Source organism: Saccopteryx leptura, chromosome 6, assembly GCF_036850995.1.
Source record: "Saccopteryx leptura isolate mSacLep1 chromosome 6, mSacLep1_pri_phased_curated, whole genome shotgun sequence".
NCBI lineage: Eukaryota > Metazoa > Chordata > Mammalia > Chiroptera > Emballonuridae > Saccopteryx > Saccopteryx leptura.
The window spans coordinates 10,514,095-10,533,189 of NC_089508.1; the positions used below are offsets into that span (position 1 = coordinate 10,514,095).

At 40.1% G+C, this 19,095-nt stretch overlaps 1 protein-coding gene across 3 annotated transcripts in view; it reads right to left on the minus strand.

Annotated features, from left to right (window-relative positions):
* The window catches only part of PPP4R4 (protein phosphatase 4 regulatory subunit 4), a 78,143-nt gene extending 59,346 nt beyond the window's left edge, over positions 1-18,797 (minus strand). For all 3 annotated transcript variants that reach the window (XM_066343032.1, XM_066343031.1, XM_066343033.1), the window contains exons 1-2: positions 18,518-18,797; positions 16,972-17,045 (exon numbers count right to left, since the gene is read on the minus strand). In XM_066343032.1, the coding sequence (XP_066199129.1) occupies positions 16,972-17,045; positions 18,518-18,640 (197 nt within the window). In that variant the 5' untranslated portion in view covers positions 18,641-18,797. The remainder of the gene's footprint in view (positions 1-16,971; positions 17,046-18,517) is intronic.
* Between the last annotated feature and the right edge of the window lie 298 nt (positions 18,798-19,095).

The window sequence follows — 19,095 nt, forward strand, 5'->3', positions numbered from 1 at the left end:
CTACCACCAGGGCACAGAGGACAATGTCTGGAGACATTTTTGATCATCACAACTTGGGAGATGCTATGGACTCAAGGAATGCTGCTAACCATCCTACAATGCAGAGGACAACTGCTTGCAACAGAAAATGTAAATGATTCAACAGGAAGAGTTCTAGAAATCCTGGTTTACACCAAGTAACTAATAGTTGAACCACACAGAACTGCCAATATTGGACAATTATTGACCTACGACAATGGCAATTTCATATTTTCAATCTCTAGTAGAAATATACTGCCAGAGACTTCAAGCAAATGTGTACAGCCTGGTAAGCACAATATGCTAGAGCAGGGGTTGTCAAACTTTAACATGTATCGGACTCACCCTGGAGCACTTGCTAAAACTGGGCCTCACCCCAGAGATTCTGGGGCAGCAGATTCTGGTAGGCCTGAGAACTTCACAGTTTTTAAATGACATGAGTAAATGAGCCAGGTGCACAGTAACAATTTGCCCAAATGAAGCAGAGGTTCGTCAGACACTGCATGCATTCATTACTTTTGTTTGTCCTGGCAACAGGGGCTCCTCTTCATAATTATGATATTAAAAGTGATAGGGCAAAAACTAGGTATCAGAGCTGGGTAACATGTGGTCTGCTTACATGCACATTAGATGGAAGTATGAGGAGGAGCTTGGGAAAGGGCTGTGAATCAGACAAGAGACGGAGAAGAGTAGACTTGGCTGTACGTTCAAGTCGGGTAGGGCACTAAGTTTGCTTGTCCGGAAATTTCATGGGTGGTTGGATCCACTGTTATCTCCTGCTGACTTTGGTCAGAATCAGTATAAATAAGCCAAATATGTGTGACTATATGCCACCAATCACTGACTGGAAGAAACCCAAAACAATCAGCATAAGTTGAAGTCAACAGTATAAAATTCACTTCATTGCTATTCAATATGAACATACATGTAATTCTAAAATAAATGTTTGATATTGATTTTATTTCTATATTTTATTTTTATTTACAAAATTTGCTTTCTAGACTTCAAAACCTACAACTTTCAACTAAAAGTCACAAGGAATAATCATCTTGGCTACACCATGAGCTGCTCCTTTTTGCCCTAATTCTGCTATTCATTGGGACATGATATTCATTCAGCAACTAAAAGGACACAAGCCCACTCAGCAAACCATTCTTCTAAAACTAAAAAGAACTGGGTTAATCATCTAATCTGTGCACTCGTGGCTAAAAAGGAAAGAGGAAGGAAAAAAAGACTAGTTAAATAAATGAATTTAGGACAGCTGTCTTTTAAATTCTAAATTAATGTTACTAATTATTTTATTCCCATTGGGAGATATGCCTATTTTAAAGAGCCATTTATATAGTAATAGCTTAAGCCAATTAAAAACAAGTCAATCCACTCAAGCATTTTTTTTTCAACAATAAAAAATTTCTCAGCCGCAACTGTCATCCCAGCCCCTGCCACTGTCATGGTCACTTCTTATTCAGGTGAATGACGAATAACTAGTTTTTGGCCCCCTCAAACCCAATGCCATTTTGTCCAAATTTTACATTCTCCAGTGCTTAACACAGTATCTAGCACACAATAAGGGTTCCATAAATATTTGATTTAAAATGGAATTGACTGACATGGAATTTGTCTCCATGTCAACAATCATCAAAAGCTGGATCAATCATTACCTGGAAATCCTCCATTTCTAGAATCTTAAACTCTGATCTGACTTGCTGTCTATAAACTCTTATTTTTGTATTTTTCCATTGTTAAATTCATTTTTTACCCTCATCACATTTCTAATCCCTCAATTCCTAATTTTCCAGTTTCTAATACTCATTTTAGTTTTTTACTTGCCAGCCTCAACGTTCTTGACTATTACTTCAATGACCTTTTTCAATTCTCCTCCTCCTAATAACAACAATAAAAATACTATCTAATATACTACATACTAGGCATAATGTTAGTAGGCACCTTACTTGCAGTCATCTTATTTAATTCTCACAATAATCTTATGAAGTAGATTAGATATTATTAGCCCCATTTTATAGATAAGCAAATTAGGGCTTGGAGAGATGAAGGTACTTGCCCAAAGTTACCCAGCCTGCACAACTGCAAAATCCATGCATAACCATTACACACAACACTGCCTCTCTTCCAGCCTGCACCCAGCCAATACCAAACCCACCCATCTTTCTCCATCCCGCTCCCGATCCTAAGCTATGCAGCACTACTAGAGAAAAATGTATAACTATGAAGTTTAATGCTTTTAAAAACATATAATTTCAAAAAAAAAAAAAAAAAGAAAAGTTGGGATTCAATAATGCTGGGGGAAAAACCAAAATGATAACCAATTTTTGAGAAATCAAGAAAAGGTCAAGAAATTCTTGGTGTATCGTATTGCTTAAAACACTTTCAGAAACATCATCTTGGGTCTCCCAAAACAAGACTATCTGTATTAGTTTATGAAACCGATGCCCTTCCCCACAAAAAAAGTATGCGCTGCATGTTAGAACTGACCTAGGTACTACCAATATTGTCTTTCTCTTTTCTTGTACCATGCTTCAACCTTCTAACAGCTCAAATCTAATGAGAAAAACAGATTCACATACGAAGAATTCTGACTAACAAAGAGTCCTTCTCTTTTCCTAGCCAGATGGCCCTCACTGTTTAGTTAATACTAAACCATTAAGAAAAGAGACAGGGGGAGGAGCATATCCAAAAATGACAACATAACATAGTCACTATTAGAGAAAATAATCTTAGAATTCTAGCTCTGCTACTGTTCAACTATGCGTAGAATCTGAAATGATTTGAATATGCACACCCTGCAATTCTAATCCTAGCAGCTCTCATTTCAAAATCCAAAACATAACACAGAAGTTGCTGACACTGCTTGAATTTAGAATGATGAAGCAGATGCCACACAGGCCTTGCTTTGAGTTTGCAATGAAAACTAAACTCTAAATAGTTGATATTTAATTATTTCTTTACTCAAAGTAAATTATTCAACAGTTCTAATGAATAGAACAAAGTTAATTAAGTAATTAGCTTAAAGAATTAAACTTTCAAGAAAAACAAAACTTTCTTTTAAAACAAAGATGACTCAAGATATAAAACAGAAGGTACTGAATACCAATCCATAATGTCAGTAATTTTTCAAATGTGGCTTATTTTCATGTTAGTACTGCAAAACTGAATCCTTAATACTGTTAAATCTTCAAAACATTGCTTTAAAAGGTTCATGTAGTTAGAGAGCCTTTCCACTCTGCTTGCAGTCATCACGCTTAGAATCATACAGAAACAAATCATATTTGTTAATAGCACCAAAGAAAGAATAAAAGAAAAATTAACATTTAAGGGAGTACTATGTGCCAGGCAAGGCACTTTATATACATTTTCACATTAATCTTGACAATATTTATATGCAGTATATTTCTATATTTCTATACTTACTTTACAGTTAAGAAAACAGTCCTGGTGCAGGGGGGATATCATTTACCCAAAGTCTTCCGACTACTGAAGATGAGAGCCAGGATTCCAACCTATGATTTCTAAGTTCATAACCGAGGGCCACTGTACCTCCTAGGATCATAGTCCCATCATAAGAAGTGGCTGAACTGTCAGTCTAAAAATGTCTCTAAGTTGATAAATTTGCAAGAGAAAAACCTGCGCATGAATTATTATAATAGTCATGTTACAATTATTGTAATAGTCATGTTACAATAAATTTTTTTACTAATAATTTCTGCCATATATCTTTTACTATCCCAATGCCATGTCAACATGTGTCAAGAAGTTTCACGTTCACTGTGGAGAAGAGACAAACCCCTCTTTCATTAAGCCAGGATCACCAGTTTTAGGGTGGGCATTTCCTTTTGAATGGCTCCTCAACTTCCTACATCAAAAATGGAGCTCGCCTCCCCTTCCCTCTTTTTACCAGCAGAGGTAGAACCAGCCCTCTGATTCCTCAGGTACACATCTTAGAATTTACATTACCCTTTCCTTCCCCCTCACACCCCACAGCAAATCTCATAACAGTATGCAAGATAAGCATTATCTCTGCTTGCTCTAGAGCAGAAGGAACTTATTAGAGGGCAGACACCCCTACTGTATTCATAATCTTTCCTCACTTGTTGTTTTTGCATTGTTTATTTGGGATTTTTCCATATTCTAATTCAATATTATGATTACATTTCTTAATTCTTTGTGTTTATTTATTATACATAGAAGCATAATTATTAACATTTAGTGTCAATTATACATATTAGTCCACTCACACAAACATGTATGTGTATATTCAGGTCACAATTTAAAATGTATTCTTTACTGTGAGTCATGACTAAAAAGACATTTGAAAATCATCGTTCTACAGTATTTTGCAAAGAGTAAAAGGAAATATTACTAAGGTCTGCCCTAAATATATGACCCATAGCAGGAATATTGAAAGGTATATAAATTACAAGTTCAGGAATAACTACACAAATTTGGAAGATTTTCTGGTAACATTGTAACCTCTCTCATTTTTTTAAATCAGCTTTCTATTTCCCCCATTAACTAATGGCAGTACACATTCCTTTAAAAATATATTAATTTATATATAAATACAGAACATAGCAGGGGAAGAGACAGCTCGGAAGGTGGGGTTTACGTAGCAGCTAACCCGGTAAGCGAGGAACCCAGAGGAAGAACTGAGCAGTGACCAACAGTTGTATGAAAAAGAAATAGAAGCAGGCCACATCTTTGCAACCCACAGGAAGAAAGGATGATAATTAGCTATGGTAGGAAGGGGAAGGGACCAAATGACTTAAACTATAGAAGACAGATGGACTAAAATGTTCGATGATGAGGGAGTATTTATTCAGGACCTGCTGGTTGCCAGGCACTGGTTCTGGGTCCTCCAATACAATCTAAGAATGTTATATGCCTGGCCATCAAACTTGTCAGACAACAAATATTGACTGAGTGCTTATTACATATTGGGCACTGAACAAACCCCTGAACAGGAAAACAGGGAAATCATGGTATAGACACATATGACCCTACCCTATTAGAGCTTCACAGTCAGAGAAGACAGGCATTAAACAACAAAAATCAGTTAAGTCATCCTAAGTGTGCAAAGACCTATAAAAAAAAACAGTATGTAGCACTCTCAAGAAAATCACCTTAAAAAAAGGAAGAAAAAGGAAAGAACATCATCTACTTTGGAGGTCAAGGGAGGGCTTCTCTGAAGAGCTGAAATCTGAAAAATGAGTAGGAATCAGTGAAAAAAAGGGTAGAGGGAACAGTGTGTTCAATGTCCCATGCCAGATGGGATTTATTCAATCACTTCATAAAGATCTACGAACACTTATGAATGCCAGTCACTGTGCGCTGGAAATAGAAAGTAAACAACTAAAACAAAGCACTATGCTTCTGTGCATCGGAATTAGAACAAAAAGGAAGAAATGGCTTCTTGCAGAAATAAAATCAATAGGACTGGATACAAAACTAATTTCTGAAAGGAAAAAAATAGTACAAAATTATTCCCAGGTTTCCTGCCACTGTGATTTAAAAGTATAATTAGGCTTCAATAACAAGTGGCGACATATTTAGATGAAAAAATGATGAATCTGTTTTAGGCACACTGAGTTTGAAAAGCCAGTGAGACAGTCTGTTAGAGGTGGCATGGTGACACCACCCAGCAAGCAGCCCTAGTCCAAAGTCAGGGAGAGGAGCCCAAAGCTAGAGCCACAGATTTGGAACAACTGAAATCTGGGAGTGGCAGTCTGACCCAGAAAGGGAGTCCCTAACAATATCCTGTGGCTCCTCTCTGTTCATTTGACTGATATTATTGTAACTGAGTCACTCAATCAGGAGAAACATAATACAAACAAATCAATTATAAAATTTAGATGTTCATTAGTTAACCAAAACTCAGTCTTGTGAAAGTTATGTGAAATGATGATTCCTTTTCTTTAAAGCTAAAGATGGGATGTGACGGAATGTTGGCATTAAAGAAGGCCTTACAAATATGCATAATTCACCTCCTCACATTGTGCCACTGAAGAGACCAGCATCTACAGAGATTATGGAAGCTGCTCACGGTCGACCAGCTGGTTCTTGTCAGAGGCAGAACACTATCTTCACAAAGAAAAATCTAATTCTAAAAAAAACAACAAAACTATTGATGCTATAAAATGTCTCATGGGTTCCTAAATAACAACTAATTTAAATTACGTTCAAACATATTTTCTTAAGAGAAAGAAATAAGAACAATTGTTCCATGATGTCTTATAATACAAAAACTATTTTAGACATCTGTATCATTCCTTTTGTAATATATGAATTACCAGTCCTCTAGTTGTCTTGAAAGAAAAATACTGTCTGAGAAAACATAATTGCTAATTATAACATATGTAATTCAATAAATAAAAATTGATAAATAAGTAACTAATGTATAAATTAAGCCACATGAGTAAATACATATACACTGTATATCATACCTAAATTACATATATATAATCCAGAAGACTAGGTCTACATGCTATTTATTTATATGGAAATAATGAAGAAACTAAGTAGTATAATAGACTTTTTAAATCACAATAAATATAATTTTTAATTATAAAATTATTTGATGAAATAATAAGCCATTCTATTCTTATTTATACACTGTTTATCTACACAAAACAAAACGACATGTTTAACATGCAAAATAATGAACACTTTAGTATCTTTTAGAAAATAGTAAGCGAAGAATCAGAGCTGATTGGTATACCCTGAGTTGTGTTGTTTTTTTAATGCGGCAGGAAATGAATGTGTTAACCACCTGAAGCAAGTTGATACTTGGGGTGAGCACTGAATTCAATTCTGTCACAATGCAAGAAAGAATTGTAACAGTAGAACTAGTACATCTCCCTCACTTTACTGACACTACAGAGAAGCTGAAGTATGTTACCAAGGTCACACAGCTTTTAGTGGCTGTGCTCTGTTTCTTAGCAACAATTAAAAAAAAATTATATAGCCCTCACTGCTTAGTAAAAAGAAATAAGAAATGAGCCTACAGACTGATTATAATACATATTCCTTAATAAAAAATAAGAGCCTAGATCTGGATGCAACAGAGCGACGCTCCAGAGGGGCAGAGCATCGCCCCCTGGTGGGCATGCCGGGTGGATCCCGGTTGGGCGTATGCGGGAGTCTGTCTCACTGCCTCCCAGTTTTCAGCTTCGGAGAAATGAAAAAAAAAAAAAAAGAAAGAAAGAAGAGCCTAGAGCTGAACTAATAAAATATGTTATTTTAGAGCATTAAGAAATATTTTCCTTAAGAAAAAAAAAAGGCCAGCCTGACGAGGCAGCGGCACAGTGAATAGAGCGTCAGACTGGGACACGGAGGACCCTGGTTTGAGACCCCAAGGTCGCTAGCTTGAGCGCAGGGTCATCCGCTTGGAACAAGGCTCATCAGCTTAAGCCCAAGGTCACTGCCTTGAGCAAGGGGTCACTCAGTCTGCTGTAGCCCCCCAGTCAAGGTACATATGATCAATGAACAACTAAGGTGCTGCAACAAGAAATTGATGCTTCTCATCTCTCTCCCTTCCTGTCTGTCTATCCCTATCTGTCCCTCTCTCTGACTCTCTCTGTCACTGTCACACACACACACAAAAAGGCCAAATCTATTTGCCCACAAGTGTACCAAAAGAAGTGAGTGTTTTCCAAAGTAAAAACACTGGAATTTTGAACCCCTAACAGGTTTCTGCTCATCAAGGATTTGAAAACCATCTTGACTATAAAAATGTGAGGGTTTAAAAAATTTTTATATCAGAAAACTACAGCAACCCTGTGAATGAGTCTATTCTGTCAAAGAAAGATGTAATCTGTATAAATCTCAGAGATACAGAACAGGAAAGTTTGAGGATACCCCAGGCTTTAAGCATGACTTTAGTAGGTGGTGGCACCATTGATCAGAAATAGGTAAGCAACCTACATGTGAGTGAAGATCTGAAAGAAATGGTAGAGCTAGCCAAGTATCTGAGGGAACAGTAAAAGCAGAAGGAACATGAAAAGCCCTGAGGAGAAGTGCGCCTGGTCTGTGTAATGAACAGCAAGGATGGCTGGAGTACACACCAAGGGAAGAGGCGATCAGCAAGAAATGAAATCAGAGCTGTAAGGGGAAGGAGGAGGAAATCACAGAAATCAGATCAAGCCCATTCTCAAGAATGGAACTAGAGATTAGTAACAAAAATATCTGAAAATCTCTAGATATCTGGAAATTAAACAATACACTTCTAAATGACTCACAAGTCAAAGAAGTCTCGAGAATTAAAAAAAAATTTTTTTCAACTAAATAATAATAAAGGTATAACATCAGAATTTGGGAAATGTGGCTATAGCAGTGCCTAGAGAAATTTACACATTATAATGCACATATTAGAACAAAAGAAAGATCTAAAATCAATAACCTAAGCTTCTACCTTAAGAAACTAAAGAAAGAAAAAATTAAGTGCATAGCAAGCAGAAGAAAGGAAATAATACATGCTAGAACAAAAATAGATAAGATTGAAAACAAAAACATTAGAGAAAAATAATGCAACCAAAAGCTGGCTCTTTGAAAAGATCAATAAAACTGATAAACCTCTAGCCATATGAAACAAACAGTATTGTTGGTGTGCTTATAATATTATTGCATCCAATCAGTAATGAAACATGGGCACTTTCTGATAGAAAAGTACAAGTGACCATTTTTTAAAAAGCTCTGAAACTCTTCACTATCCAAGGAGTTTCTGCCCTCAGGGATTCCCATTAGCATCCCCTAGTGGATGAAGCAAGAAACTGGGATACATCTTTTCCTTGCTTAGAACCAAGGAGAGCCTGCTGATGCAACAGACTGGAGAAAATATTCACAAAGCATATATCCAACAAAGAAGCAAAAGACTTCGCCAAACAAGCTATGTGGCTGGCTCATAAACACATGTAGGGATGCTCAACATCCACTGGTCTTCTGGAAAATTCAATTACAAATACAATGAAATACCGGTACACTAGACCACTAGAAGTACCACTAGAATGGCTTAAATAAAGAGACTGATCCTACCAAGTATCAGCGAATATAGGGAGCAACACAATCCCTCAGACACCACTGGTAGAAATGTAAAATAGCACAATCACTTTGGAGACAGTTTAGCAGTGTCTTAAAAATGTAAACAGACACCTACTATATGACCCAGCCATTCAGCTCCTGTTTACCAGAATGGAATGGAAGGCACATTTAGTCTGCAGTAGCCAAAAACTGGAAATTACCCAAATATCCATCAACTAATGAATGAATATACACAATGTATTATATCCTTAAAATGTAATAATTATCAATAGTGAAAAGGGATAAACTATTAACAAATGCAACATCATAAACTTCAAAATAATTATATTGAATAAAGAAGCCAGACAAAGGAGTAGCTATTGCATGATTCATTTATACAATATTCTAGAAATTGAAAACTAATCTATAGTGACAGAAATCAGGTCAGTGGCTGCCTAAGTGGGGGAAGGGATCAGAGAAAGAGGAGAGGATATTACAGAGGGGCACAAAGTTATTTTGGGGGGTGATGTGTATGTTCATTATCTTAATTGTTATGATGGCTTTGTGGGTATATATATGTCAAAATTCATCAAATTGTATAGTTTAAATATGTGCAGTTTATTGGGTATCAATTATGGCTAAATAAAACTGTAAAAAGTTAAATAAATAAATATGCCATGACATGAAAACATGTGTACATTCTAGAAGAGGAAAAATTAATCTATTGTGACAAAAGGCAGATCATTGGTTGCATTAGGTCAGGGTGGAGGATTAACTGCAAAGGGACACCATCTGGAGAGAAAACTTTATAACAGGGGCAGTCAACCTTTTTATACCTACCGCCCACTTCTTCATCTCTGTTAGTAGTAACATTTTCTAACCGCCCACCGGTTCCACAGTAATGGTGATTTATAAAGTAGGGAAGTAACTTTACTTTATAAAATTTATAAAGCAGAGTTACAGCAAGTTAAAGCATATAACAATAATCACTTACCAAGTACTTTATGTCGGATTTTCGCTAAGTTTGGCGGAATAGATCTTTATAAAACAACTTACTATAGTTAAATCTATCTTTTTATTTATACTTTGGTTGCTCCGCTACCGCCCACCATGAAAGCTGGAACGCCCACTAGTGGGCGGTAGGGACCAGGTTGACTACCACTACTTTATAACTACATGAAGTTTCTGGATGGGAATTTTCCTATTCATTCAAAGTAATATATGTTCTGAATTGCAAGTAGATAATTTAGAAGACCAGTAACAATTATCCTTTATTGAACACAACTCAGCACAAAGCATTGTGCCCTCTACATACACTTCCTCTCATCTTCCAAACAACCCCATAATGTAAGTACTATTATTTCCAGTTTAGAGTAGGAGGCATGGACTCAGAGGAGATAAGGAACTTACCCAAGGTCTCTCAGTAAGTAAATGAGCAAGCCTCGGCCCCCAAAAATCAATCTGGATATGTCTTAATATAAAGTATTTCTGACACAGCACACTGCTTTCTCAATGCCCAACAAGCTGGTTAATTAGGGATGACGTCTATTCTATGGAAATTTTTTTTTTTAATGTGTTTGTTTCTCAAACAAGTACTTCCTTGAACACAAGTAACTGCTGGTACAATGCCATTCATTTTCTCAGGAGATGCCTAATAAATAGTAAATACTCAATACATTAGTAAGATTTATCCTAAAGTAACTATTAGTTGGGTTACAAATATTTTCCATTATTAACATCTTTGATTTGGATGGAAAGTTAACACTCTTAAGTAACACCCACACATGAGGATATAACAGACCTTGCCATTATTTCTACATAATTACCGCATGCCAAAGGATAAACCCAAAAGCGGGGGCTGTGAAGAACTAAGTCTGAACACTTTCTCCACGCCTCCCACATATTCAAAGGTTGAATACCTTCCATGTGACCGAATTCTAAGAGAGTTACGATTTTTATCACTTGACCCAGTTAGCACCTTAACTTTTATTTCCCGATTTGGTTGCAGAACTCTCACTCTTTGATATCACTAGGGGGCGCGCTTACTCCTTAAAAAAGTGGGAAGAGACAGAACAAGGAAAATTTTCTAAAGATGTAGTTATCCTGACTGTCCCTAGAAGGTAATGTGCAAGACGTTTCAAAATTCACAGAGTGAAAAATAGCTTAAAAGTGACAAATGATTGTAAAAGTAAACATAATTGTCAGGTTTGGCACATTAACCAATCAATACATTAATGCATAATGTAGATAGCAACTACTACTTAAGGTCATTTGGTAAAACACGTACTGACCTTAACAAAAACTCAGTTTAAAATGCTTCATCATAATTTGTGAAGATTCTGGTTTCTGATAAATACTATGAGCAAAAAAAGTTAATATTTATCACAAACTTCAGCTGATATACTTCACTTGCCTATTACTTTATTAATTTATTGGAAAGCTGAATTAACCCTGCTATCCTCTTTTAAGGTTTGAAATTTACCTTGAGCACTTAAGTAGCAAGGAAGTAGGAAAGGGGGGAAAATTAGTAGGGAATTAACCTTAATTAAATACCGATTCTGTGGCTCTATACGTAATGCAACAACCTGGGGGAACAGAAATTATCATTTCTACTTACAGATGAGGAAACAAGAGCTTAACAACCAAAGTAACTTGCCCATAGTCACACAGATAATGGTAGAAGAGGATATAACTTAAATCTGTTCAACTCTATTGCATATGATAACCAAAAGTCAGAAGTTGCACCTGGCATTTGGTCATCTTCAAATAAACAAATATACCTTATTCTACTTGGTCATCTTCAAATAAACAAATATACCTTATTCTACTAAGAGGTATATATTTATATCACACCAAAAAAAAAAGAAAGAACCAAAATATCAACAACATAAATATGGCTTGTCCTCCAAGAGCCTGTGCTCTGTTAAGGAAAATGCACACACACACACACACACACACACACACACACACACACATACATACATGTTAAGGAATACAAAGCAGTGAGTAATTAACTGAGGGATGCAGCCACTGAGTGATAGGGGAGCCCAGCGAGGCCTGGGGCTCCATGTGGGTTCAGCAGCCAAGAGAGGCCTTAGGAGAGATGCAAGATCACAGCTGGGTCCTGAGGACAGAAGACGTTGGGGACATACAATGATAGGGTATCCCAGGACAGGGAGAAGCAGAAGTAAGGATGAACACAATATATCTAAGTTGCGGTGAAGAGGCCAGCATGACTGGTTCAAAAAGTGAAGGGCTGAAAGGAAACAATCCAGGTGTCCCCTAACTGAGAAATGAATCAACAAAATGTGCCACCCCACACAGTAGAACACTGTTCATCAATAAAAATATAGACAGCGGTAGAGCGTCGGCCTAGCGTGCGGAGGACCCGGGTTCGATTCCCGGCCAGGGCACATAGGAGAAGCGCCCATTTGCTTCTCCACCCCTCCGCCGCACTTTCCTCTCTGTCTCTCTCTTCCCCTCCCGCAGCCAAGGCTCCATTGGAGCAAAGATGGCCCGGGCGCTGGGCATGGCTCTGTGGCCTCTGCCTCAGGCGCTAGAGTGGCTCTGGTCGCAATATGGCGACGCCCAGGATGGGCAGAGCATCGCCCCCTGGGGGGCAGAGCACCGCCCCTGGTGGGTGTGCCGGGTGGATCCCGATCGGGCGCATGCGGGAGTCTGTCTGACTGTCTCTCCCTGTTTCCAGCTTCAGAAAAATGAAAAAAAAAAAAAATAAATAAAATAAAATAAAAATAAAAATATAGAGTACTGATACATGCTACAACACGGATCAAACTTGAAAACATGCTAATTGAAAGAAGTCAGTCACAACAGGTCACATACTATATAATTTAATTTACATGAAAAGTTCACAATAGGCAAACCCAGGGAGACAGGAAAGTAGACCAGTCGTTTCCAAAGGCTGGGAAGGTTGGGAATAAGTGGAGAAAAACTGCTAGTAGATACAGATTTTCTCACTGCGGTGATGAAAATATTCTAAAATTGATTCTGGTGATGGTTGCACTATTCTGAATACACTGAAAACCACTGAACACTACACTTTAAACTGGTGAACTCTATAGAATATGAACTACTTCTAAATCAATCCGTTAAAACCAAGTGAGGGCCTAGTGGGAAGCACATTGCACAGTAAGATGGAGTCACTCGTACTAAGTTTGAGATCTAGAATTGACAGTATCTGGTACGCAATTAGAGATATAAGTAAAGATTTACCTAATGAAAGCACAGCATCCATATTTAAGGACTTTCTCTAAGAAAATAATTCAAACATTTTAAGTACATTTCTAAAATATATGCCAAAATCAAGAAGAAGAGAGAGAACAGGAGAAAGATGTTGTGGTATGATTTTGACTAATCCACAAGCTGTGACTATCAGGAAAGTTGTTTTGCTTCAATTCAGCGCTGCCACAGATGGGTATATCAGCATCATATTTAAGAAAAAACAAAACAAAACAAAAAAAACAACACAAAGTCATCTGTGTCAAATCTTTAAATATCATAATGTCCTAAACTTAATTGTGAAAATAGCATTAATAATTGATCTGTCATACTTTAGGTAAGATAAAGAAGTATAGTTATAATATAATAAAGATAATCTGTTTTTCATTGGATGACGGTCTGTATATAATGCTTTTTTAAATATGAGATTCAATGTAAATGCTATCAGAATCTCCACTAATATAAAGCATTTCCTACTGATGTTTATACATTTGACTCTGAATACTAATTTAACATTATACTCCAAAATAGTTTTAATATACAAAATAAGAGAGCTACAGAAGCAAATCTGACATTCAAAAACAGAAAGAAAAAAAAAATTCTGGGTATCAAAGGAAAAGGTAAAAACCTCCAAAATAAACCTGAAAATCTGAGAGAAAAAAATAAAAATAAATAAAAAACAGGACTCAGTATTGGGTTCTACAGCATTAGGGAGTACAAATTTTTTTTAAAAGGAATAAATTGCATTTAAAATAGAAGGCTCAATACAGGAGGGCAGATGAGGCTTCCACAGAGGAAAGTTTGGAACACATTTACAAACGAACCCACACCCTCCCGAATCCAGGGAAGAAAGAACCTTTCAGGCAGTGTAGTTATCCCTTCAGAAACTGGCCAAAGGTGAAATCCCACTTTTCCCCAGGAGCTAGTGAGACGTTAGGAAAACAAAAGAAGAACTCAGCTGGATACCCAGACACAGCCAAACCAGTGTCTGCCTTCTCAGTCACCTTGCAAACCTCCTTCAAGGTAGATGAGCCACAAGAAACTAAAGGAGATATCAGATCTCTTTTAAAATTCTCTTGACTAGAATGAGAGGATCCATCTGTCTCTATCAGGGCTTTGTAGGTCCCAGAACTGGATAAAACTTAGGTTCTCAGCCTGAGAAATACAGGCAACTCAGAAGACTCGGTTCACTTACAAACAATAAAAGTAAAATAGAAAACAAATAAGCTATCCTAAAAAAGAAGCCTTGTCACTGATATCTAGAATAAAGTATCTGCTGTCACAAGTAAGTAGAGCAAGACTCTCCATTTCCTAATTGTAAGCCAGCGTTTATACAAAGAAAAGAACTCAGAAGGAGTAAGTAGGAATTTATTTCAAACCATTAACCGCTGTATGTTAAAACAAACTTATCCAGTCTGACTTGCAGTGGCACAATGGATAAAGTGTCGACCTGGAACGCTCAAGTTGCCGGTTCGAAACCCCAGGCTTGCTGGGTCAAGGCACATACCAGAACCAACTACTATGAGCTAATGTTTCCGGCTCCTCCTTTTCAGCCCCTTTGTCTCTCTCTGTCCTCTCTCAAAAAATCAATAAATAAAATCTTAAAGCCTGATCGGGTGGTGGTGCAGTGGACAGAGCATCAACCTGGGACACTGAGGTCCCAGGTTTGAAACCCAACGTCACGGGCTTGAGCACAGGTTCACCAGCTTGAGCGCAGGGTCGCTGGCTTGAGGTGGGATCACAGCCATCATCCCAGGGTCGCTGGCTTGAGCCCAAGGTGTCTGGCTTGAGCAAGAGGTCACTGGCTTGGCTGGAACCCCCCTGGTCAAGGCACGTATGAGAAGCAATCAATGAACTACTAAAGTGCTGCAACTACAAGTTGATGCTTCTCATCTCTCCTTTCCTGTCTGTCTCTCTTGAGCATTAAAAAAAATTTTTTTTTAAACTTATCCAAACTTTTACCTACTCCAATCAAAAGAACTTAGGGAGCCTGACCAGGCGGTGGCGCAGTGGATAGAGCATTGGACTGGGATGCCGAGGACCCAGGTAGACCGAGGTCACCCCGAGGTCACCGGCTTGAGCGCTTATCTGGTTTGAGCAAAGCTCACCAGCTTGGACCCAAGGTCGCTGGCTCGAGCAAGGGGTTACTCAGTCTGCTGAAGGCCCACAGTCAAGGCACATATGAGAAAGCAATCAATGAACAACTAAGGTGTCACAACACGCAGCGAAATCTGATGATTGATGCTTCTCATCTCTCTCCGTTCCTGTCTGTCCCTGCCTATCCCTCTCTCCATCTCTGTAAAAAAAAATTAAAAAAAAAAAAAAGAAAAAAAAGAACTTAGGGAAAAGGCAGATGCTTATAACTACTGTTCACCATGGTGGACATGTTAATAATTAAGGAATAAAGTACTTCAAATATAACAATTAAAAATAGGTTAAATGTTGGATTATTCTCTATGTAAACACCAAAACACATACTGTTAATTTATACATTCATAAAACAGTTTTCTTTTCAATAAACAGGTAGAAATGATGAGAGCATGCTACCAAATATCACCAACATCATCAACAAAAGGTCCAAGATCCAGAAACATTTTGAAGTGACAGAATTATTGGAGAGGATGGTAGAAGTTGTAACTTTGCTAAAATTCTGACTAAACTAAAAACAGAAAGCCACTAATAGGCTAAAGAATAATTTTTATAATGAACATCATGGAGAGGGTTTTTTTTTTTAACAATGAATAACATGGGACTGGAAACATGATCTATAAACAAGAAAGAAAAAGAAGTAACTTGCTAGCATCTGAAACTGGCAAATTAGACCTAAACTAAGGAAACAAGTATGAGAAATATCCCAGGAGGTAAATAACACCAGTTTTCAAAATCTGATTCTGAAAAACAAAGGTGAAAACTAATTTCTTAAAAGGGGAAAAATGTTGTGCAAGTTAAGGAAAAAAATTTAAAACAAAAGTACACAAAATACAAAAAGTACACCTTAGGAAATTTTCTGTTTGCTGAAGTATTTTCATAGATATGTTCATTAATGTTCGGCACATTAGCTTTTAAGAAGCTAAACCCACAATTTTTTAAAATAGTTTAGAGAAATCATGTAAACATTTGCAATAACCATCTGCCTTAAGCAATTCTGTAGAGCTTGTGAGATAAAACTTAAATGAGAGTAGACCCAATTAAATTTTAAAATCTCAAGCCTTATTATAAAGCTTACATAGCAAAAGTAATATGAACAGTATATATCCTGACAAATTGAACTACCGTATTTGTGGATTTCTTTCTGCATAGTAAATAGTACATATAAGGTTCAGGGTACCACAATTAACTTAAATTAATCCCTGGATATTCTGACATCTCATTTAAATTTATAGGATGCTATGTGAGAACCACCAAAGCTAAAAAATTAAAAAGAAGAAAAAATGAGATTCAACTCAAACCATTCGTGCTGTTCCTCCTCCTCCAAACAATATTCTTTAAGTTAGGTATCTCATTTGATTTCAGTTCTCAAGTGTATAAGCCCATACCTAAATCTTCATTTGTAATACAATTAAGTGCTTGCTATGCATTCAAACGGTTAGGAAAATCTGAACATAACTGTAGCAGGACAATTCAGAAAGCATTTATCTATGCAGCCAGAGAGAGAGCAGCAATTTCAAGGACTTTTGGAAATACCTGAGCAGATAAACAGCCCTGTCAATATCACTGAGGTCTTCATCAACTGTCAATCTTTCTATTTCTTCTGGTGTCTGTCAAGTGTAAAATACAAATTAAGCACATAAACATCCATCAGTCTTGCCCCCCCAATGCCACTTGGGCGACCCTATATAACTACTGACTAATGAAAAAGTTTCACAATTAAACATTATCATTGAAAACTAATCAAGGGCCTGAGGACTGACTACCTTCCCCACAGAGGTCTGTCTCTAATTGTTGGATTTGGGTTGTGGAGGTTTGGGATTTGGTCTTGGTTTGTTTGTTTCTTTTTTACACTTCCAGCTTCTAGGCTGAAGCTGGAGAATCACATTGTGGCTTCAGAACATTGCTGGAATCAATTTTATATGCACCTATAAAATATATACATACTTTTTTTTTATCTCTAATACCCCAAGGCTGTTTCTTCCAGCACTTCCACCCCAGGAAATGCTAAAAGGGTGATGGCTAAATGGCTAAAGACTGCAGCGGGGTGGGAATGAAAAAGCTGACACCCCGGGGGGGGGGGGGGGGGGACACGACAGGACACGAATAAAATCTGGGACTGGAAGGAAATCAAAGATTCGAGATATTGCGGCAGATGGGAGTGAAAAGAGCTACTGAGAACATGGCTGGGGACCAGGGGGCACGTAAACTCGATTTGCCAGCAGTGAGGGCTGGAGCTCCGGGAGGCTGGGAGGAAGATGACTCTGCGGGAGGGGGCGGGGGGGGGGGGAGCTAGTGAAGGTTGACTCCCTAAAGGGGGGTAGAGAGCAGGGTCCCAGCTAGAGTCGTGGAGGGGTGGGGAGGAAAGGAGGGAAAGGACTTGTGGTGACTCAGGATGGAAGCGAAGGGTCGACGGGGCTCGGAAGCTCGGTAGCAGGACGGCTAGTCCAGTAAGGGAGCTGGTTGGGAGGGGAAGGGAGGCCCGGATGACTCGGGGACAGGGGGACAAGCGCTCGCTCTAATGCGAGAAAGGGGGGACGAGATCAGGGTGTCTCAGCGAGAGGTGGGGGTGGGGGGAGATCGCGGCTGTGTTGACTGAGTCGTGGGACGGGGGCCAGAACCCAGGCAGCTCCCAGGGGCCGAGGGGCACCCAGGAGAGGACGCAGGGTAAGCCGGCTGCGGCTCCGGGGGGAGCGCCTGCAGGGGCGGGAGGAACAGGGGCTGCGACCGCGGGACCACGGCTGTCCGAGGGGGCGGTGCGGGGGGCGGCGCGGAGCTGACCGAAGGACGGCGTTCGGCCCGGGCTGACGGAGGGCACTCGGGAGCCCAGGGCGTCCTGGAGCCGCGGCGCTGGCCCCGGGTCAGGGCCCACAGCCAGGGGCCCGTCCCTCGAGGATGGGGTCCAGGCTGGGAGATCCGGGGCTGCATCGAAGCAGGGGCCCGGGAAGGGCCGGTGTAGGATGACATGGCGACCGGAGGAGGACTGCGGGGCCAGCCGGACACCGGGACGGGGATCGGGGATCGGGGCCGGGGCCAGCCGCCGGGCGCCCTACGGGCAGCTCCTCCTCCCCGGGGCGCGCACCTTGAGGCTCCGGCGGACCGGCCTCTCGATGATGGTGAGCTCCTGCAGGTCATCCATGTAGCCGAACAGGCTGTTCTGACTGAAATCCATCGCGGCGACGGCAGCGGGCGGCGGCGGAGGCATGGACCGCCGGAGCCCCTCGCCGCCCGGGCCGGAGCGGCCCCGGGATGCCGGACGCGTACCGCCCCGCGGGCGCCCGCCAGCAGGACTTTCTCCCGCTCTCGACCGCGGGGATCGGGCGGGCGGCGGGCGGCGAGCGACAAGCGGGCAGCAAAAGAAGGAGCGCTGCCGCCGAGGGGGCGGGGCGGGCAAGGCGAGGGGGCGGGGCGGGGCTCGAGGGCGGGCTGCGTGGGCGGGGCCGGGCGGGGGCGGTGCTACGGCGCCCGCCTCAGTCCCGCCCCCTCCCCCGCTCCGCGCCCTCGCCGGCTGGACGCAACCGCCACGCAAGCGCCGGTGCCTTTCCGCTACCAGCTCCCAACTGTGTCCCACCCCGCGGCGCAGGCGCAGAGCCTTCCACTTTCCGCAACCAGTGGGGGCGGTTTGGGGGTGTGTTGGGGGGGTGTGTTGGGGGCGGGATG